General features: G+C 40.7%; 1 protein-coding gene across 2 annotated transcripts in view; it reads left to right on the forward strand.

Moving 5' to 3' along the window:
• Positions 1 to 11,049, forward strand: part of CHL1 (cell adhesion molecule L1-like) — a 52,717-nt gene extending 41,668 nt beyond the window's left edge. Inside the window, exons 22-26 of one of the 2 annotated variants that reach the window (XM_008946830.1) lie at positions 177 to 356; positions 7,034 to 7,195; positions 7,837 to 7,968; positions 8,788 to 8,860; positions 10,767 to 10,983. In XM_008946830.1, the coding sequence (XP_008945078.1) occupies positions 177 to 356; positions 7,034 to 7,195; positions 7,837 to 7,968; positions 8,788 to 8,860; positions 10,767 to 10,983 (764 nt within the window). Of the gene's footprint in view, positions 1 to 176; positions 357 to 7,033; positions 7,196 to 7,836; positions 7,969 to 8,787; positions 8,861 to 10,766 lie in introns of both variants that reach the window. The other variant, XM_008946831.1, reaches the window with a different exon arrangement.
• Positions 11,050 to 23,549: the final 12,500 nt, after the last annotated feature.

Here is a 23,549-nt window from a genome sequence, read left to right on the forward strand (position 1 = left end):
GAGTAGTTGTGGATTGAACGAGATAAATCCCATTTAAGTACTTGGCAAGAAGGAGAGAAATGCTCATCCAGGCTTCATCCTTGCTCCTTACAGCAGAGCCCCCCTCTTGTAGGAGTGTCCATGGCACGTTTCATGCTCAGTTGCTGGATCTGACTCAAATGCCTTTTCCCTTTCAGTAAATGAAACCCATGAAGTGGGACCTCTGAATGACATCCACGTAGCCAACCGCTCCACGCTGAGCTGGAGGTTTGCAGGGCTCAGCTCCAGCACCAAGTACAAGTTCTATGTGAAGGCTTGTACAGTCAAAGGCTGTGGGAAGCCAGTCACAGAAGAAGGACTCACGATGGCTCAAGGGAGTAAGTTAATAGGCAATATGTGGTTTTTTTTATGTGGAGAAGCTCAAACAATAATAGAAAAATCTATTGAGAATATTCCAGGCTTGACATTTCTTTTGTAATTAGAGGGAATAAATTTGGTTTTCTTTCCGTGAGAAGAATCAATGAACTTTGTAATGGAGCCATGCAGCTCTTTAGGAAAGTAGAGCTTATCTGTCTCATTTTGCTGGACTGTTTCTAGTCCCACTGATCAACTCTTTAAGCTGGGCTAGAAAAAGTGAGTTGCATTTGGTCACAAACAGAAAACTGAAGATCTAAATAATCTGTTCTCAGTAATATAAAAACATATTCTCCCCTTGCTTGAAGATGTGGGGCTGCCAGTAAAATTAGGGGAAATTAGGGGCATGGAAAATCCAGCTGAACATAAAGTTGACTGTAATGCATTTAACCCATTATTATTTTATTGGAGACTGGAAGTGAGCATTTATGTGCCACTTACACCCTACCCTAAAACAGTGCTGCTCAGTGATTTAAAGGAGGATTGCAAGCACTATATGATAGCTCATCCTTCACATTCAGCTGAGATGAAGTAAAATATACTGTGCACAGCAAGTCTGAAAACTCCACGATGAGAAGGAACAAGTCCTGGCTATTAATCAGAAGCCATTGCTGTGCATGGGGAAGGAGAAAGAGAATGTGATAAGCAAAAGAGTCCTGGCTTCATCATTTTTAGCAATGATAACAGTCTGGAACAACGTATATGGAACAGAAATTTATTTTTAATGATATAAAATAGAAAAATGGTCTTTGTTGCACAACATCCTACCAGATTTCTGAGTTGCAGAGTCTTTCCAGCTGTTGGTAAAACAAGTAAAAAGTGCTTTAAACACATCACACCCCAGTTCAGAATCCAATCATGAGCCATGATCTATTTTCTCAAGTAGTGAAACCCCTTCTCAGCTGTCTTGTAGCCTCCAGTCTCATTGTAGTGCAGGTACTCAACCAGTAGTAACTATTAATCTATCAGCATGGTTTAAAATTTATTCTTCATTAAGGAAAATAAAAAGTCCTTCTTTTTTTTTTTCCTCCCAAGTTAAAACTAGGCAATTTTACCTCATTAGTTACCTTCTCTGGCCTTCGTTGAACAGCCAGAACGATGTATTTTGGCCACTTGAATGTCTATAACTTCTTTGAATAACCTTGTCAGGTTTTATTAAACACACCTCTGCCTGATGTGCTTAAAAAGATGATAACCTTGCCATTTATTTTGTTCTTGTTCTCTTCTTTCCTAAGCCTTTGTTCGAGCAGTGGCAAGAACTGATTCTTGTGAACTTGTTGTAGAATAGAGTATAATTAATAAAAACTGCAGGGGTCCAGTTCTGCAATTAATGTGTGCTCCTTGCTGGTTCTCAAGCCACCCTAAATTAAGTCCCTGCATCTGTCACTGAGATGCCTTTAGAGTTTTGGCTAAATTGTTCAGATATTTTTCAACTAAACATGATAAGCTGAAGAAAAACTATCACTCTTTTCAGTGACCTTCTTGAGGTTTTAAGCTGTGGGATGGGAAGCAAGGCAATTGCTCAAAATTAAAACAATCTCTCTTTTTGAAGAAAGGGAGTGATTTCAGAAGTCAAAGTGTATTATTTTAAATGACCCACATAAATGACAGAGATAAAACGTGGTGCCCTCTGAAATGAAACTCTGTGATAGAGCACTCCAAGTTTCTTTGGGTTTTGATTCAGTGATTCTATATCTGCTATTGTTCCAGTTTTAGTAATAAAAACATAAAGCAAAGATCTCTTCCAAGCAGAATGATTTTATGATTCTATATTCCACATCCTGACAATAAATTTGTAGTAGCATAAATGACTGAAGTCAGTAAAAGAAGTTTCTCTCAGTTAAATAAATGGAACTAATTGGGTAGACAATACCCTTTGCCTACAACTTCAGCATCTTCTGCTGTGAATGGACCAAATTCAGGTTTTTGTCAGTGCTTTGAGTTAGCAGCACTTTACCAAAAAGCCAATGGCTGGATATTGATAGGAATAGACTATTCCATGTTCACATCTCTGTGTCTTCATCCTCTGGTGGATCAATGCCACATTCTGCACCCTCTTGGTGTGGGGCAGAGGTGGAGTCCTCTGCTCTGTCAGACAGGGGTTGTTTCTTTGTAATTCCTTAGCAGAGGAAAACCACACTTTAATATTTCTCTCATAATATATCTCTCTCTTAGTCAGGCCCAGTGGAATTAATGAGAACTAGGCAATATAAAAGCTCTCATTTATAGCATCCTTGTTGCATGACTCACCACCACTGGCCTGGGCCAGTATAAAGTCAATGAAATAAAAAGCCTCTTTGTTGTCAAAGGTCTTAAACATAGCCAAAATAACTCAGATATGAAACACTGAGAGAGAACTAAAGATTTTTATCAGTTGTTGGTAAATACTGGGGGCAATCATGAAGAAAGGATATTTCATGGGCACAAGGATATTTGCATTGTGATGCAAAATGATAGTTTAATTTTTGTGGCTTCACCTTGGTTTCATTCATGCTGTCCTTAGAAAATGACTTTTGTCTCTAACTTTTTATTTCCCAGCAGTATTTCTTAAATGACCTAAACCAAATTAACTTTCCCCATGAAAATTTTGATTGCCACATGATCATTAGCCCTCCAAGCATAATACAAAATAATGTTCTTACATAAATGACAAAAAATTCATTAAATATAACAGACCTTCCCTAACACAAAGCTTCTTTTCATCCAGAGCTACCAGTGTTTCTAGAGGATTACTAAATGCATATTACATGTTAGGAATGATTACTGTGTGTCCAAAAATTCAGACCTTAATGAAAAATTCATCCAGAGGAAGCTGTACAACTGTAGTTTTATTTTCCAGAGAAGCCAAAACAGAGAAGTTCACCAGTTGCCTTATATTTCAGTGGCAATTGGCATGTAAATCCCATAGGCTTTTTGAAAATCTTAGCTGGAGGGGACTAACCTTCATGACACACCATAAGATGAGGAGAGGAATCATTTGTTTCAGTGAGTTTAGTTCTCTTTTGCTGTAGGCACGATGAAAAAGGAATAATACAACAAGCCATGTGTAACCACTGGTTTTGTTACCACGCCCCACCCCAACATGCCCTGTTTGCTCACAATCTCATGAAATATTGGTGAAAAGTTTCTTTTTGTGTCATTTATGCCACTCCTACTCTGGTGCTGCTTCTTCAGCCAGGAGAGCTGTAGCCCATCAAACCCTGGGGCTAATCGTAGGCAATGAAGCATCCTGCCCACCCAGGTCCTGCACGTGGGAAAAGGAATAGGTGCTATAAACTGCTTCAAACCCTGATCATTTTGAGCAAGAAAAACAGACGTGTGAAGTAGAGTATGGTAAACATATCAGTCTTGGAGACTTGAAGCAAATTTGTGATTAACTGTATATTTTTGCTTCCTTTTTTATTTGCTTTCTCCTCTTTTATCACCCTGCCTCGGTGCAGCCAACAGAGAGCTAAAGAGAAGCAGCAAGAGATCAACAAGATGACAATTAGTGCAGATCATTAACTCACCTCTACATTCTTCTCCATTCTTCTCCATTCTTCTCCACAGCCTTTACACAGGGCAGGGTTACTAATCTCCATAGCTTACAATATTCCCAAATTAGCATGAACTACCTCCTGCACTAAAAAAGTCCAGAAGATGAAGGAGACTCGTGTTGCATATTTATACACTTTTAATAGCCAGGCAGTAGGGGAAAACTAATGAAAGTTCCACTTTCCATTTACTGCAGCAGATGTATTTAGACAGGTATGGTTATAAATTAAGATGTTGCCCACAATTAATATTTAGCTATTAGACTGACAGCTTTTTTTTTTAATATAAGTACTTTTTATAACAGATGTGCTAACTTTTGGAGAACTAGCACTCTTGTAAGTCTTTGGGGGCAGTTTATATTGTTTTTCCCTTTGTACCATAAGCTTCTATGAAAAAAAAATCTGTGCTCTGTTGTTCTCATAAATCTTGAAGCCCAGTAGGAATATTGTAAAATTGCAGTTCAGTGTTTAATGTTCATGTGAGTCCCATGGTATGGCTGATAAATAGTGGAGAAAGATGAGAAGTGCTGGTGATATTCCTTTATTACTAATGCTTCTTCTCCCTTATTGTAGATTAAAAACCTAACCCAACTGCTTTCAATTTTCTGCAGCTAATTTCTGCAGCTCGCTGACCTTTCACTATATTGAGCTTTGCCTTATCTGTATATCTTTTGCTTTTATTTTTCAGGATGCTACACTGCTTTTTCTATTCCAGCCATCAAACTTGCCCCAATTAGCAAAGCTTTCTCTTCTGTAGGTGCTTTAATGAGAGTGTAACACAGACCAGAAAGGAATCACGTGGAAAGGAACCTCATAATCACCCACCACTGGACATCTAGACTGAGTTTTAAAGAAAAAAATGTTATTTAGTGCTTTGGGATGGGTGGTGATAAACAGCCTGGGGAGCCAATGGTAAATCCCCAGTCCCTGGACAGGTTGGGCTCAAACCCTCAGTCCAGTTCATACACCCCAACCCTGAGCTGCTCAGTGTGCCAGGGCAGCTGGAGGGGCTGATCCAGCTGAAAAATAACCTGAAAAATGAAAAAAAAGGTTATTTTCCAGCCATATCAGTTCCCTCTTTCTGCTTCTGACCATTCAAACAGACGAGATTGGTAGAAGCTGCCAACAAATGGGTGATAGACATGGACTGGTTAAGCTGGTTGAAGAAAAGGCACAACAAATGACCATGCATATCATGCATAAGTGTTATGTGGTGTTTAATATGCAATGGATTGAAGGTTCACGTTCATTCCTGTTATTTTATGGCCAGTGTTTCCATCAAATACTTTTCTGTGTTTCTGTTTTCTGTTGTCTTGATCTTAGAACATGTCATCCAAATGTACCTGTGGTATCCTGTCGCTTAATTTGCAGTTGGATTAAAAATTATAGCTCAATTTCACACACTTCCTTCAGCAAAAGTTGCCAATAGATGGATTAATTTATGCTAATAATCTGTGCTTCAGGATCAGCAGAATTTCAGCTGGATGTGCTGTCTCTGGGTCCCAATGGTCTGCTAATTTTAACTGCTTATTGTAATACATGTAGAATTGCCTTGGAAAACTTATCTTGAACTGCTGCTTTGATTGTGCTTGGATTTGTCTTAACCTGTTTTTTTTCCTTCAGCTGTCAACTAAGCCTTAATCTCTGAAAGCTTCTTGCTTTGCTTGTTTACTAGTTTAAGTATTAATGAGCATTGTTTTGGTGTCAGTGCTAATGGGTCGAGTAGTTTTCAAATTCTGCTGTGTGCTCAACCCTTAGTTTGGATGACTTTGGATAAAGCAGGCGAATTAGGCAACTGAACACACTTAAAGAGTTATATTTATTAAAAGTAGCCCTTCCAAATCTCTCTCCTGCCATCGAGGGCAGGCACGTGCCTGTGTTGTGCCTGTGGGTTGACTAAAGAGATTCCCCCAATGGGGCAAAGCTGGCAGTGGGCAGATTCAGGCTGGACATGAGGAAGAAGTTCTTCCCCATGAGAGTGGTGAGACCCTGGGATGGGTTGCCCAGGGAGGGGGTTGAGGCCCCATCCCTGGGGGTCTTTAAGGCCAGGCGGGAGGAGGCTCTGGGCAGCCTGAGCTAGTGGGAGGTGTCCCTGCTCATGGCAGAGGGGGTGGAACTGGGGGATCCTTGTGGTCCCTTCCAACCCTGACAGATTCTGATCTGTTTTAGCAGAGGACTTTAGAGCCCTATTGGCTCAATGGTTGGACTTGATGATCTTAAAGATCCCTTCCAACCTAAAGGATTCTGAGATTCTATGATTCTAAGATGCAGTTCTGTATTTGCTCATATGAACGAGCATCTCATGGTCAGCCAGTGATTGTTAACCTCTGTAGATGTCTTTTTTTTCCTGTTCTCCACAAATGCTATTTTTAAAAAGCTTGTTTAATACCCTGCAATCTTAATGCAGACAGAAATTACAGTAGGCATTTGGCAAGTAAGAAAGCTCTAAAATGAGGGCTACTGGAATTTCCCTTCTACCTCCTAATCAAATATTGAACTCATCAGCAGCATTTAAATGCCTAAATATCAATTGAAAAGCAAAACTTCAGCTGTGTATGAACAATGAGTTGTGCAGGCATTGTGGAACTGAATAGGATGTGGAAAATGACTGTCAGGAGAGAAATGAGTACAAATCCCAATGTTAATTTTTTCCGTGAGACATATGAGAATCCATTTCCAGCTAACAAGCTGTCTGGGCTTCCCTGCTGAGCTCAGTTCAATGGGAGAAGCATCAAACCCCAGATTATCTACACAAAGCAAGCCCATTTTCAAGTTGTAATTTTTTTAAGCACGCATTAGTTAAAGCAGATCCATAATCCCCCATCAATATTAACTTTCATCCTGGGAAATGTACAAACCCCTTCATAAACATCAGGATTACTTCGGTCTGCTGTTTATTTTATCTGATTGAATATTAAAAAAAATCAAATAGAGGAGATGGTTTTTACTGCCTGCTTTTGAAAATCAGATTACCCAGTGACAAATGTTAAAAATCCTTACGTGTCGTTTTGGTGTGTTATTTACCTTATTTGTAACTGTGCATTTCACAGGCCTTTTGTTTGATGAAGACCATTAATTATTATGACTTGAATATGTGCATTCCATAGGTAAAGGGATCGGCAAGATTTCAGAAGCAGTAAAGCCCACCCAAAAGTTTCACCCCATTGAGGCGCTTGAGCCTGGAACTGAATACACAGTTCGTCTAGTGACTAAGAATTGGGTTGATAACAATAGCATTTTTGAAGATGTAATTGAGACAAGGGGGAGAGGTGAGACACAAAACCAAGTGTTGAAGATTTCTTTTGAATGCAAATAAATGTTGAGGTGGCACCTGACGTTTGTGCAGTGATGGTGGGCACCCAAGTCGTCGTTTGTTCTGTGATTTGGAAGTGATGGGAGCACAGATGCATCGTGGCTCTCGGCCAGTCCGATGCTTTCCTTGATGCACAATAGCCTGGAACAATCACAAACCTTTACAAAAACCATTTCCCCTCCTGTGTGATTTTGAAGAACCCCTTTTAAGTGTGTCAGTCCAGCGGTTTGCATGCACCGGGTGCAGGTTTAACTCCATTTCTTTTGCAAAACTGCTTTTGCATGAGAGGCTTAACAATTCTCTGTCCAGCTTTCCTATTTGGCATTAATCCTTTGAGTCGGCTGCTCTCTCAGAATTACCCTTCCAAAATGTCTGTATTGTGCCTTGTAGACTGTGCATTCCCCTTAAGCCTAAAAATGTCACGCTCTGGACATATTTCTGTCTGGCATTCCTTTAAGCTGAACACAATAAGTAGTGATAGACTGGTTCAATTAGGATCCAGTGAGGAACATGTTGTGTAGTGGTGTTGTAGTAGGGTGATGCCCTTTTCCTGTGATTCATTTTCTTCTTTTTTTACTCCTCTTCTGTTTCACAAAGCCTACGCTGGCATTTACGACGGAATTTCCACCCAGGGGTGGTTTATTGGATTGATGTGTGCCATCGCTTTGCTCACCCTACTGCTCCTAACTATTTGCTTTGTCAGAAGAAATAAAGGAGGAAAATATTCAGGTAAATGGATTTATTGTCCTTTTGCTTTGTTCACATGCTAATAACAAGCATCCTTCAGGCTTTTATCTCTGGAGGCTGCAAAGCCGCGAGCAGAAACATCCAATTAGGATTTGTAGCTTTTGATAAATATCTGCAGAAGGGATTCTAATGGATATAAGTGAAACTGTGCTCTCTGGGTGAGATAGTGCTGTGTGCTGGGCAGAGATGCTGCAAAGACCTTTGATAGTGCTTGTTGAATCTTCCAGGGCTTAATCCAGCTATCGAGTCAAGGTCCTTCACCAGCTGAGCCTCTGTTGGCAGGGCTACCTGCTGATAACAGCTGCTTGACACACTGACAGAACTTCCACGGGTAGCCAAACTGTTTAATGAGAGAGTATTTTGCTAAAAGTAATTCTGCAAATTTCAAAACAACGAGTGAGGGTTTAAGTATAAATATTTAAGTGTAGATCTGGTTGCCCAGAGAAGATAGTAGAAGCCCCATCCCTGGAAACGTTCCAGGTCAGGTTGGATGGGGTGCTGAGCAACCTGCTCTAGCTGCAGATGTCCTTGCTCACTGCAGGGGGGGTGGACTGGATGGCCTTTAAAGGTCCCTTCCAACCCCAACCAGTCTGTGACTCTAGAGTTCTTAAAAATGAAGGAATGGCCCCAAACCCTTTGATGGAAACACGTTGGTTGCATCCAGCAGACACGTGGTGCGAGCTGCTGGCCCTCCAGGTTTGGTTGTAGGTGATGAGAGGTCACTTCCCCATTGCACCTGCAGAAAGAAAAGTCCACAGTGGTACGTGGTGTACAGATCTGTGCTTTATTTTATTTGTACAGTGAAAGAAAAAGAAGATTTGCATCCAGATCCTGAAGCTCAATCAATAAAAGATGAAATCTTTGGGGAATATAGGTAAATAGGACCTGCTTTAACAAGCATTTGTGTGTGTTGGGGTTTTGTTTGTTTCCAGATGTCATCATTATTTAGAACATTTTTATAGCATGCCATTAACCCTATTTTTCATTTTCAAAGCAAACGTCACAGGAGTGGATGATAGTAGGAATATAAAGGTATATCCAATATACTTAAATACACCCAAGCTGGGATATAAGTAAATGTTGATGTATCAGTGGTTATTTTTCACTTCTGGCTTGTTTTGTTTTCAATTTACATTGTATGAATAATGTAAATATATATAATAATTTGGGTTCCTGCTGTAATGGCCACTGAAGTCAGTAAAAAGACTTTTATGGTTTCAGAAACCCAAATTTCAGGCCCAAATTGTGGAATATGGGAAAGAAAGTAAAGTTTGAAATAGAGCAAGAAATGGCAAAAGCCCAAACAAACCTCCCTACAGAAGTTTCTGTAGGAGAACTGAAATAATCACTTTGGCTTCTTTAAAAAAAACTAAAGCTTACAATATTAGTTAACTATGGTATGAAGAAAAAAAATACATCATTTTAAGAATCATGTTGGAAAACTGGTGTCACTGCCCTTAAGGGGATAAAATTTCTGTTGAAGTCCCACTTTTATATATATATACTACATTATTTGTACTGGAATAGGGTTTTTTTTTTCTGCATAATTTCATCTTTATTTAATTTTTAATGCTTTCTAATGGGACAAATATTTAGAAAGGTAAGAAAGTCCTGAGGTTAATCACTTTGACCCCCTCCTTTTCTCCCAAACTCCAAACTTATCTTTTTTTTATGAATAGAAATGCAAGAATAGTAGCAAAATAGTTTTACTGTATTGATGGTACACGTTATTGATTACATGCTGAACAGGTAAAACTCAGGCACATTTCTCTCTCCTTCCATAGATAACATTTCCAAAGCTTTGACACTGAGTTGGCATCAGCAAGGGTCATAACTGAGTAATTATCTACCTAGTTCAGAGGCCTAATTTGTTGGGTTTTGGGTTTTGAGTGGTTTTTTTTTTTGTAGTCTTTTAATCTATGGTCCAAATCCCCCCAAATGTTGTGTTCAATCAGAAATCAGGCTCTTTTGGTCTTCTTCTGTGCTGCCATTAGGAGGAGTGGCCAGTGGGATTTCCATTTTTTCTTGAAGTTTGGTGGTCAATCCATCTTTTTTCATGACATTGCCATTGAACGTAGACTGTATATGAGCAGATATAGACACTTGGATTCTGCTTTCATTTTTTCCCTGTTCCTCCTATGTAGCAATGAGAAACTTCATCAGTTACAGTAAAATAAGAGCAGAGCAAATTAATAAAGGGAAAAAGGCCTCTGTCAATCATCTAAAATCAAATGCTCACAAAGGCATGAGATATACCCTACAGCTGATGCCTCATCCCACAATTTTACACCAGTTCACCCACCCTCCTCAAAAGAAAAAGGAGATAAATAGGGCCTGAATATCACCCAGATTTGTGACATGAAAATGGCTCTTTTTGGAAGGTGCTGAAGTCTTGACATCAGCACTGATCGCTAGAATGGATCCCTCAAATCCTTTCCAGTATTCTCTTCTCTTTCCCCTTCACTTTCTGTCCATTCTTCTGTCTCTCTGAGGCAAGAAGGAAAAAGAACCTTAAAATACATGTGTAGTTTTCACAGATGTTTGCCTTTTTGACCAATTCCCTTGTTGTAATAATGACAAAATCATGTCCTAGGTGCATGACCCGGTTGAGGGGCACCAGACCGAGCAAGACTCACGGGGTCAGATCACTCTCAATGTACAACCCACATAGAAATATTTCCCTCTGTCTTCCCTCCTGTTTTCTTTCCCAATTAAAAAAGCAGATTCCATGCTTGCAGTTAAAAGCTAGATTTTTGGAAAAGCATTTCTTTGTTTTGTAGTGACAGCGATGAAAAGCCACTGAAAGGCAGCCTCCAGTCACTTAACGGGGACATTAAAGCCACTGAAAGTGCTGATAGTCTGGTAGATTATGGAGAAGGGGAGCATGGGATGTTCAATGAAGATGGTTCATTTATTGGAGCTTATTCTGGATCTAAGGAAAAAGGATCAGTGGAAAGCACTGGGAGTTCTACGGCAACTTTTCCTCTCCACGCCTAAACTATAAGCAAGAAGGATTTGTCTTTAATTGTGCTATTTATCTTGATTAGTCCTCCACAGTTACCATATGGGATTGGAAGCAGGGTGCCAATTGAGCCAGTCAGAAACCTGACATCCAGGTAATACAAAAATAAGTCACTGCCACTAAAAGATGATTTTTCCATCCCTAATTTCTAGGTGGTTTTCTTCTGATTAAAACAAAACAAATAATTCTTTACTACACAAAATGTCTTAACCTCACCCAAACAATTTCTCTATATATTTAACTGCTACTCCATGTGTTCCTTAGCTTTGGAATATGTTTCTCTGGAGAGTTTTTTCCCCCCTCTATGGTCATAGTCACTTTGTCCATAGATTTATATGTTCTATTCCCTCATGTGCCGTGGCCTCAGCATTGTAGGGGTTATAATACAGCAAGAAAATCAAACAAAACCAACAGGTTGCTCTGCAAAGTGACACGATGACACTGAGAAAAACAATCCTTTAAAAGACCAGAGAAATGTATTCTATATATTGTATGATTTGTTTCATGGAAAACACTCAAAAAATTGTTTTAGTGGTGATAGCTGACTGCAGTTATCAATACTTAGAGATGCAACTTTATCCACAGAAAAATTGCTCTTAAAAGACAAAGCCTTGTGGATGGATCTTCTGTCCAGTAGCTGGCACTATTTCCTTAAATATGTTAAGCTGCAGTTTCTCCTGTGGCAAGGCAAAACAGGGTTCCCATCCACCATCATCAGAAAATAGTTTAATTTGTTTTTCCCCAGCCTCTGCAAGCTGCATTTCTCAGCAAAACGCTTTGTTGTCTGTCTCATATCTGTATATTTTTGGGCTAGCATCCATTTCATGGAGACGTTGTATATATGATATTAATATTGACCCAAGATAAATAATCAGCCTTGTTTTATTTTGAAATGAGACGTTGCTAGCATGTATAGATGTGTAGGAATGAATAGAATTGCTTCTCAATATGAGTTTGGACCAGCAAAACTAGTTTTCAGAAGGAGTTGTGTGTATAGCAGTCATATAAATCTCCCATCTTTTCTAGTAGCACATAAAACAGACCTACCTGACTTTCAAGAGATCTTTTATTTTCAAGTTATTCCTCATTAAATAAACAAAAAGCGAAAGAAAAGAGAAAATATTATGGCATAATTTCTTTCCTATTTTGTTTACTGAACGCTGGTTAAAATCTGCTTCTTTTCTTTGCTTCACCACTAACCCAGCAAAGCTGTACAGCACTTTTTTTTTTTTTAATTGGAATCTCCTGAATTTCTTTAAAAGCATCTGTATTTTTGATTGTGCTTGTTTGAGTATCACTATGGCTCCATCTCTTCTGGCACCTACAAGTGACTGTTGCTTCAATGATAATTTTTCAATTGTTACTGCAGGAGAAATAGACCCTAAAAGCCATTTGGTATCCTGATAGTCATTAGGCAAATATCCCCAATGGCTCCTTCACGGGCTCCATTACTTCAATGGATGAAAGAGAGGAAGCAAGAATTACTCAGATGGTTACGAGCTTCCAGTAATGGCTACAATTAAGACCCGTTAGTTGCCCACAGAAATGGAGGTTGTGACCAGCAGAAAGGTTCATACACAGCTCCCCTCACACTTGGGCTGCTCCCCAGCACCCATCAATTTCTGGAAGCAATCAGTGGCCTTTGGTGCTTGATGCTTCTGCAGATCTGTTCCTCTGTTTTTTATTATTATTATCCCACCAGGATCTATCTCTGCTACTCTTCTCTGCTGCAGCCCCAACCAGATTAAGTCTAAGGACTGATCAGGCTTGTGGCAACCTTTGTTGCAAGCTTTGGGCTGTTTTTAATGTATATTTTTCTAAGAATAATCTGTACAAGCACATGATTTTCAGGACATGGTTTAGTGGTCATGGTAGTGTTGGATTGATGGTTGGATTTGATGATCCTAGAGGTCTTTTCCAACCTTAATGATTCCATAATTCTATGATGAAAGCTCTTTGCAATAGAAACAAAATTAGGGGAAAAAATAATGTGGTGGACTCCCTCAGAGCCTCACTAACCTCCCTGTGCTGAGGGCTGGGGATGGGCTGGACCAGAGCCCAGCAGAACTCCTCCAGCCATGGGGCAGAGGCACATGGGTGAGGCTGGATGTGACCTGCCATCCATCTCCACGTACTTTGGCTTGCTGCAGACCAACAAAACTCCTTGTCCCAGAAAATGCCAATGCAAAACAGATGCAAATTTCAAACCATATTAGGGAGTGTCAAATTATCGAATAATGAATATAAATCCCCTGTGCTCTCCCTTGCTCTGTGGCTGCTCAGAGATGTTTATGACATTCCTGGGATGTGCTACTCATCTGTGCCCGTGTGAGGGCTTTTTCTATTCAAATTTTAATTCACAGCCTTAAATCTTAATGTTGGTGTTTCATGATGCCTCAGGGCCTAAAAATCACGCAGTGAGAAAAAGATGGGCAGTGGAATTTGTACAGTGCATGCTGACTTTGGAAGAATATGCCCAGTGAATATTAAACAAATGGCTAAAAGTCCCAGGGAAAACTCACCCACCTGAATTTTTATCCTTTTTCTCAATAATTTATTTTCCTTTTTTCTTTATGCCCCTCTCCCCCTCAGTTATTTTCTTTTCTAAGAGTTACCAATCATACAGTGTACCTTGCAAAGTGCAGGGCACTAATGGTTATTTAGAGATTTTGAGGTTATTTACTTTCAAAAGTAAACTAACAGAGCAAGTTTAGGTTTTCCTGAGCAGTTTTTTTTGTCATTGCCAGGAGATGGGCTGCACTTTTTGCTAAAGGACTCTGTTACAGGGATGAGGACATGTGGTTCATGAATAAAAAGCAACCCCAATTGCACTGCAGTTCTGAAATAGGACATTAAATCTAATAATTATTTTTTTTTAACTCTATCCAGGAGCGTTTATTAAAATTAGTAGATGGAAATTAGTGGTGATTTCATTAATTAACACCCAGCAGGGAATTTCCAGCTGCCTGCTGGGAAGAGGGAGTGAGAGCTGGCCAGCCCTGTGAGCTTGCAGCCCATGCTGGATGGGGAATTATTGGTGGCCCAGTGCCATGGCTCTGAGATGGGTCACGTTTGGTTATGACACCTCATTATATTTTGCTGGCAGTACAAGTGTGAGAGGGGAAATGACACTTTCAGATGGGGTATTTCAGTCAACCTGGGGTGCAATTTCATCCAGCAAGGAGGAGGCATTTCCCTGGCCTCAGGGATCCTGGCTTGTGGATTTAAGCAGCTTCCTCTGGAACAAAAGAGGGATGGATGTTTCTCAAAAAAAAAGTTGTGCAGTTTTTGACTGGGCATGAGATTAAACCCATAAAATCAGCTCTTGCTAATTAGTGGGGCCCACCCCCCAACCCTTCCCCATGTGCTGATTCCCATGCAAGTGAGCTGGTTGCAGCCACAGAGCAGATTTGGTAATCTCAAACCTAAAAATAATTAAGATATAATGTAATTGCACCATCCAGAACTTGGAGGAATGGCCTCAGCTTTGTTGCCTGGTAAAATTTGGGGAGCTTGATGTAAGATCTTCACTTGCACTTGACTCTGCTCTTCAGCAAGGGTAATGGTGCAGGGCTGGGCATCGAAGCCCTTCTGGGGCTGGATCTTCAGGAAGGGCAGAATTAGGAACCAAATCTGAAAATGACTTTCCCCTCTGGATAAAAATATGTATGTATGCATAATAAATTAGAAAGCCTTCTTTGTAACTCAAGTTTTAACTGGCTCTAATTAGCATATCATTTAATGATTTATGTTAATTGTTCTGTTGTGTTCTTATCACACCAATTTTCACGAGGGGCTCTTTTTCTGGGAATTATTTCCATTGATTGAATGGGTCAAAACCAATGCACGAGAGGTTTTAATAAAAGTTTTCAGGCTGATATTATTTTTTGAGATGAAAACAAACACTGGCACAATCTTTCTGTATAGAGAGGTGGGGGGTTAACAGTGATTCCACATGCAGCTTTGTAAACTCAAGTTAGAAGAACATTCTCTGATCCTTACACACTTTGAAAGGAAACAGAATCATTTTTATAGCCATCATTTTGCAGATGAGTGGTAAAAACCTCCATTATTTTACATATCTCAAAGAAAAAGCTCTGAAGAAAGGAAATTCTTCATGACAACAGAATTTCTTGTGTTTGACAATAGATCAAGCCCTCAGCTGCCTCTCTGTTAATATTTAGGATTTCAAAATAAGGCTTATAAATGGTCTTGGAGTACCAGTACATGTTTACATTGCAGCTCTGGATCTCTCACGTAAAAGTCTCATATGATCTGCACTGATTTGTTCAGTTTTCAGGCAGGAACCAGTAGGTGGGTTTGAGCCAAAGCATATTGTCTGTTTTGTTATTTTTTTTATTATTATTATTACTTTAAACAAGAGACTTTGTAACTTCAGGAGAAAAGAGCAAAGCAAACGTGGTGTCACCGTTCCAATGTTACTTTTTGAGCTAAATGTTAGTGTGCATTTAATAAAGTTTAGAGAAACGTGTTGTACTGTAGCTGCTGTTTGTATCATGCATATGTGCACGTATGGTTTGGAAAGATATTTTCATTTTCCATGAAATACAACTTTGCTAATAAAAGTTTGACTTGATGTAATCTTCAAAAACCTCAGCTGTAATCAGCGAGTTTCTCATTTCGGTTTGGGTTCGTTGGGGGTTGTTTTGGTTTTTCTCCTGCTAGCATTTCTTTGCTGGGAATCTGTTTTGATTTTCATTCATAGCCTTCTCTGGCTTGTAGCCTGGGGTGAGTTTTCTTGGCCCTGCACCAAGGTCAAGCTGCCCTTGGCTTTCACTGGGACTGTTGGACACCATGGACAACCAACTCTGTATGACTTACACCAAAGAAGGGATGAACCTGCTCTGCAACCACCCCCAATTCAAATGCCTCATTTATTTCATGGTATGATCATCTCCTGGACCAAACCATCATCCTATATAATGGGAGCATCTATAACAGGCTTTATATACTTCGTGTGGGTTAACATCACATAACCTCCCAAGCAGACAGAGCTTGAAGCTAAGTGGCACGTGAAATACCTGCAAAAACAACATCATCCAGTATCCAAATACACTCAACCATGACATGGAAGACAAAAGCTCAACCTCCCAGACATGACCAGAGGTGAAGGGAGCTGATGCAGTTGTACATGATGGAATACAGCTTGAAGGAGTAGCAGGGTGAATTTCTACTCCTCTTCATTAAAGATCACCAGAATAAGGGTGATTTTATAAATATCCAGACACCTAGAAACCCACTAATGCTCATTCTTTTCCTCTTATCCCTTAGTCAGTTACTTATGCTAAAAATCTGGACTCTATATGTATTCATTCTATAGAAATACAATGAATGTTCTTTGTCTGAGAAAGGAAATAGGAAAAGAGCAAAATGCCTTAGTTCTTTTGTCACTGAGCATTCAGTCACCCTCTCTTCCCCCCCTCCTCCTCCCAATATTCAGCATTTTATAATTTTTTTTAATTCTATGCTGCCTGTCCGTGGAGAGAGGTTAACCAGGCAGGACTGTGCTAACTAGCACTCACCTTTCAGGAAGGCATCAAGGGCATCCCAAGGTTGGGTTTTTTTTAATTCTTCTTCTTCACATTGTGGCTAATGAGATTTACACTTTTCTCAAGAACATAATGGGGAGGAAAAAGTCTTACAATCATGTGCTTCACTGGAGTGAGGATAAAGACAGAGCTGCCACAGTCAGCTGCAGATCCCAGCTCACCACATCCCACAAACCTCTGCTGACAAATCCCTGAGCAAAAACTTAAGGAGAAAGTATGGGATCGAGATACCTTTATTTGATATTTTGCTTTGTATATCAAGCTGCAATTATTGGCACTATTTTGGGGCAGAGCGTTATTTCTTCACGTTCAAACATTTCATTCTCTTCTTTGGCATTACAGTGAAAGGTCATCACTTTTGGACTTCTACCATCTGTTAATAACCTTGAAATGCAGAGAAGCCAGTCAGTCACCCAAGAGGAAACAGCAGCAGCCTCACTGGCTGGAAATATGGAAGCCCTGCAAGTTTATAAGCCTTATTTCACAAGATCAGTGCATTGGTTTTGCCATACTCAAGGCTCTGGTGGCTTCACTGAGGCCACATCCTTATTTTATGTGGCTTGACCTGCACAGAAGTCCTGTCCCACCCTATCACTGCCTGGAGATGTGGGTATTCCTCTAAAAACCCACCCTGCTCCACTGCCTAGCTACACAGTGCCCAGCTGGCAACGCCTGTCCTGCTGCTCTCTTTTGTGGAGCATCTCTGAAATGGGCTTGAGTTGCACCAAGGGAGGGTTAGATTGGATATTTAGAAGCAGTTCCTTCCTGCCAGAGTGGTGAGACTTTGACCCAGGCTGCCCAGGAAGGTGGTGGAGTCACCAGCCCTGGAGATATTCAACAAACATGTGGATCATGACATGATTTGGTGGCATTGTTAGTGTTGGACTGATGGTTGGATTTGATGATCTTAGAGGTCTTTTCCAACCTTAATGATTCTGTGTAGGGACAGGAGACATTCCTGCCTGGATGCAGGACTCTGCATTTACAAAAGAATCCCCTGCAGAGTTTATTCTCCCCTGCTGGACATCCAGCCCAGCCTGGGGGATGCAGCATCGTCCTCCCAATTTGTCTGGGACATGGATATCAGTGCAGGAACATTCCAAAGCAGAATCCATGCAGCAGTACACTTTGATTGGGTTGCTTTTAGCATAGACTAGAATCCTAGAATGTTTAGGTTTGGAAGGGACTAGCTGGAAGTCATCTAGCCCATCCCACCTGCAGGGAGCAGGGACATCCCCAACTAGAGCAGGTTGCTCAGAGCCCTGGCCCACCCCACCTGGGATGTTTCCAGGGATGGAGCTTCTACCACCTCTCTGGGGCAACCAGGGCCAGTGTTTCACCACCCTCAGTGTAAAACAGCTCTTCCTTATATCTCATTTAATTATCTCCTATTTAGTTTAAAACATCACCCCTTCACCTGTCACAACAAGCCCTGCTGAAAAGATTGTCTCCATCTTTTTTATAGGCTCCTTTTAAGTACTGATAGGCTACAATAATGTCTCCTGGAACCCTCTCTTCTCCAAGCTGGAGAATGTTGTTGCTTTGATGACCTGGTCTTATTTTGGAGCTCCATGGCTTGGTGTTCCTATGTTTTTTAGCATGCTTTCAGTACTTCTACTGACTTAATCCTCTTAAAACTGGTGGCTAAGAATCTGGGATAGAGGTGGGAAGCAGTTGGTGTGAGGAAGACTGGGAGGGTGTGAAGTGATGGGCAGCTGTGGCTGGCACAGGGTGGGCAGAGAACCCTTGTCTCTGCTCAGCATCCTCTGGGGTTACATGATGGGAACACCCTGGAGCCAGCAGCATGGAGCCAGAAGAACTGCCTCGTGTTCAGTTGCTCCTCCTGAAGGAAATGACATCCATGTGGTGCTTCTTTGCTAATTATCCTGCTAATCAGGAGCCTCTCCTTCCCATATGGAGTGCAGTTACCTTAATAACTGCAAAGTGTTTCTGTCTCCTCTTGATGGATGATAAAGATCTGCAGAGGTGTTAGAACCTGGTGTGTGGGAACAGCACTGGGAGGTGAGGCTGTGTCTCCTGTGGGTTTGCTGGGATGGAGCTCCAGACACCCAGGTAAGACCATATCAGTGCTGGGGAAATGATTTTGTGGCTGTTTTGACCTGAAAGAGCAATGTGAGAACCTAAAAAAGCAGTGTGGGAACTTGAGAAAGCAAGGTGAGAAGGTCAGGAGATCTTCCTGGGGAGATTTACAGAGCTGTGATCCCTCCCAAAGGGTTTTGCCTCACCAGGGCTGGTTCACTGGGTGTGTTGTGGGTTTAACTCTTTCTCTTGGCTGGATAATGTAGCTGGTGTTCTGTGATTCTTCTCCATCAGGATCTGTCTTTACTGAGCCCTTAACTCCCCAGTCTCTGGGACTGGAAAACTTCCAACCTGTTTTCTATCAGTGCTGTATTGGTGCTTCTTCCTCATCATGTGTTTTTGTCACTACCTGTAACCTCCTTCAGCTTTTTAGGGTGGAAGAAGTGCCCCACTTACAACTCTAAGTGCTGTGGGTCAAAGTGGCTCAACTGTTTCAGGCTCTTTTTTTTTTTGGTGGGGTTGTTTCTTTGAACATAGAAAACCAAATCCTTAAAAAATTGTTTATTTTAGTTTTCAAACAAACCAAAAAAGGTGAGATTAATCTGCAAGTTTTATTACTCCTGGCAATAAATGCTCATTTCTGGAGGAGAGACTCAAAGGGGAGCATGACCTGTGGTGCATCCCTCAGCAGAATCAAGCAGGGTGCATGAAGAGCTCAGTTGGGCACCCTGGGGCAACGTGGCTCTCATTGGAAAGCAGAGGGCTAGTGCTAAGGTTTTAGCTGAAGACTCAACAGTTTGTCCAAGGTGGTTCCTCAGGGTGGTGTAAAAAAGTTCCATGGGGGTGTTGAGCTCCCAACCAGTGTTGTGAGGTCGCTGGTGTGGAGATCTTCCTTAGCTTGGTCCTGCTGCAGGATTTAACCTGGGGATGACCCGTGGCTCCCTCCTGGGGGCTTCTGCCAAACTGGGTGTCTGCAGGTGGCTGGACACGTGGGAACTGAGTTTGCTTATGATTTTAAGTGAGTTCTGGTGTTCTGATGATTAATTAAAAGCACAAATGTAGTTTCAAATAAAAATAAGCTTCCTGTATAAGAGAGATGTTATCCTTTATGACTTCAGGCATTTAGTTCCTTCTGAGTGCCAGTTTATGCAAAATATGCACAGACAAAAAAAAGTTACTGGGCTATTTAGACAGACAGTGAAGCAGCAACTTCCAATAGAGCCAGAGTTCCAGTTAATTATTTATAATCTTAAAAAAAAGAATCCCTTTTTCCAAACTCAGCATGGAACTGAGAGGCCACTGAGCAGCTAAACTTACACAAAGCACAGTGAAATCAGATCACTCAACACACTGATTTGCCTAATGTAAAAATAACTTTAAATAAATCTTGTGGAGAAGGAATTGTTGGCAAGGTTAGTGTCTCTTCCTCAGCTTCGTTGCCCTTTTCTGGACATGCTCCAGCCCCTCAGTGTCCTTCTTGTAGTGGATGGCCCAAAACTGAACACAAAGAGAGGGAAAGCTGTTCAAGTTGCTTCTATTCATTAACTTCTTCATCAGGAGTAAATTGAGTGATTTTTTTGTCACAAGCGTTTTTTCGGGGGAGGAAATTATTTGCTGAAAAATGTTTGCTTTGTTTCCTTTCTCATAACCATTAGTTGTTGTGGATTTTTTTCATTAAATATATCAAGAAAAATGAAATTTTTACTAAAATAAAACCCTTAAAACCTTTTTTTCTGCATGTACTTAGTGCTAAGCCCTGCTAGGCAGGGACACCTCCTCCTAGATAAGGCTGCTCCATCCAACTTGGCATCTTCAGACTGTTTCAATAAGGAAAAAAAATAATAAGTATAATCTACCTCAAGGAAGAAACGTCCCCAAGCTCAGCTTGTTAAATTCTCACTAAATTATATTTCAGATTTTTTCCTTTAAAGAAATAGTTGCAACCCCCTCCCTGCTTCCCAACCTTGAGGAGCTTGGAAAGAACCCCTGAACCAGAAGGTTCACCAAGCCATGGGGGCTGGAAGAAGAGCATGTGAGTTCTTTAACCATACAGAATTGTGACTCTCCAGCTGTCTCTCAAAATTCAGAAGCCCTTATTTTGACTAATTTGGGCCAACCTCATTAAAACCTGCACTTCTCAGTTGTGAGTTTCAATTTGCCTGCATCTCTTCTTCCAAACGTTCTGGAGGTTAAAATCTTCTCACATCTGCAATTTCAGTTTCCAGTGAAGGAACTTTCAACTTGACTGGCTCATTTCATCAGCCTGTTAACAGTGCCCATTGTGTTTTCAGGTTTTTGTCAGTCTGACAAGACATAGCTGAATCCATTTCTTCTTCTAAGCAAGGTAATAATTACTAAAAATGGATGGATTTTGCTGCAGTTGAAAATACAGACTAATTCTTGCCATAATTATCAAGTCTTTAAATGGTAATTGCACGCTGTTACCATCTATCTGCTGTCAAATTTATTTCAGTAATTGACCTCCTAGTCCAGGAATTAGAGACAGCCTTTGATTATTGGTCCAATTAGTCTTAAAACATCATGTCTTCTCTTTTTTTTTCCCCTTTTATAAGGTATTTTAGCTATCCAGCCAGAGAAAGTACCAAGAATGTAGCTAAATACTTCTTATCTTTATCACTTTCCACCAGTACTTGTTGGGTCTCATTTTAACTGGTGTTAGTGAGATATATGGATATTTTTGATGAGGGATTGTTGGTTGTCTTTGTATTTTTTCTTCATTTCAACCTTTAACAGCACTTTTCTTGGGCGAGGGGCTGGGATGCTGATCCAAGCAGCTTTTATTGGCCTTCCAGGAACAGAAAAGGAATCAAGAGTAGCTCCTGTAAACTGTTGTACCCAAACTTTCTAGTATGAGGAAGGAGGAAAGAAGAATTTCTGTATTTTCTAGGATTCTTAGTGTAAGAGAGGCTTTCTAGAACAAACTGACCAGTGTTTGAAGGAATGGAAGGAAAGAAATACCATGTTCTTGACATCCACAGCCACGTAGAGATGGAGAAATTCATCCAGCTTTTTTTCTTCTCATTTTTGTGTAAACCAAAAGTAATTCCACGGATTTCAGCAACAGTTTCTACTCTGATTTTACTCATGTAAATGAAAGATAACGTGTGGCAACAAGGAGCAAAAATAAGTGTTGTTATTTTTCTTTTTTCCTTGGAATTTTTTAACTATTTAAGTGCTTTTTTTTTTTCTTTTATAAAAAAATTCCTTTATTGACTCCCTGACTCATTTTATTTAACCTCTTTATTGACTGCCTAACCAGGGGCTGTGCTGTTTTCTGTGGCAGGATTTATTCTGTAGCTGGGAGATGAGGAGGGAGAAGAACACAGGGAGTAAAACTCATGTCTGGGCGAGGTGTCTATGCAAACACCACACACATCCAGCTTAGATTGTCCAGCCAAATTAATCACTGCCTTTGTTTTAAGTTGTATGTGCAAAGGTGGATTTTAGACAAAGCCCTGCCTGATAAGCAGCTGAAAGGGCAAAGAGATTTGAGGTGGAATTAAATCAGTATCGGACCTGATCTTGTCATGCAGGGAAGAAATAAAACCTACTCTGGTAGTCTTAAATTTGCCTTTCCCTCACTTCCCCAAGCTCCTTTTCCCAACGTTTGCAGAAATTTTTCCTCTCCCTCACCTTGCACACTTTCCCCATGGAAATTCAGCATATCCCATAAGGGTTTTTAATATATTTTTCTGCTGTTGCTGCAGGTACACAAATAAATGTTCATGAATAGAAGAAAAGGAATGACATAAAACAGGAACCTGTTCTCTGCTTTCCACCCTAAGCAGTAAAATAAAGTTAAACCCTGTATGTAAGAGATCCATGAGCTAGACATTTTAGTTATTCAGTTCTACCTTAATTTTAATTAAGGTTCCATATTGCACTCCCCATCCCTCCAGGCACTGTAGCACAGCTATCTTTCATTCATCCATCTTCTGCAGACCCCAACATCTGCTGGTGATGCAAACCAAAGTCATGCTTGATTTTTTAATTCCAGATGATCCCCATTTGATAACTTTTTTTCATAAGAGCCAACGTTTGCTAAATATAAAGAAATGCAGGCTGGAATTTCACACTCTGTAGTATTCACCTGGTGGTTCCACTCCCTGCTATTCTCCCAAATCCCTTCTGTTCCCTGCCAGTCAGAGCAGAAAAACAAGTGTTGCTGTGGTTACACCAGGGAAATAGGCAGATGCTGCAATGTGCATGATGGCTCTTCCAGGAAATGCTTCAAGATAATTACCAGCAGCATTTGGGCCAGGGATGCTGCTTGTTCCTGCATCTCCTCGGAGAATAACTTTTATAACCTTCTTGGCTGTGTCCCCTGGAAGGATTTGAGGGTGCAGTGATTGTAAGAAAACATCTGAGATGATTATTTCCCTGTGTCTTCTCCCTCCTGGACTGAATGAGAGCTTTCCTCACAGCTCAACAGTGTCTGCTCTGACTCTCATCTCCAGTTCTTGAGCTTTACTTGTGTTTCAGCAACTAGATTTTATTTTTAGAACTTTTGCTGCTTGAGGATTTAAGAATTTCAGGACAGCTAAAGCATCAGTCCAGTGTGTAGCTGCTGCCCAACCTGCTCAGCACCTCTGGGTGTATTTTAATACTGAACTTTATCACTTCCCTGTAGCCCCTTCCCTGGTGTGGGTCTATGTTCTCCTCCAGCATACTTGTACTGGTGGGACTGGGCTTCCAGCAAGGACCCTGGGAGCAAGGACCTTGTGACAGGAGAGATGACACAGAGACCCAGCTGAGGCTGGAGGGTCCCATCTAAAAGGGTGATCCAGCAAAGAGTGGGGTGCTTGAAGTGAATAAATCAATCCCACAGGAAAAGCAAAACCATCCTTTAGTCTTACTTCAGCAGTAGTTGCTGCTCTTTCCGGCAGTAAAATGCAAAAAGCTCCAGAAAG

The sequence above is a fragment of the Merops nubicus genome, unplaced genomic scaffold, assembly GCF_000691845.1.
Source record: "Merops nubicus isolate BGI_N331 unplaced genomic scaffold, ASM69184v1 scaffold6389, whole genome shotgun sequence".
In the NCBI taxonomy this organism is placed as follows: Eukaryota; Metazoa; Chordata; class Aves; order Coraciiformes; family Meropidae; genus Merops; species Merops nubicus.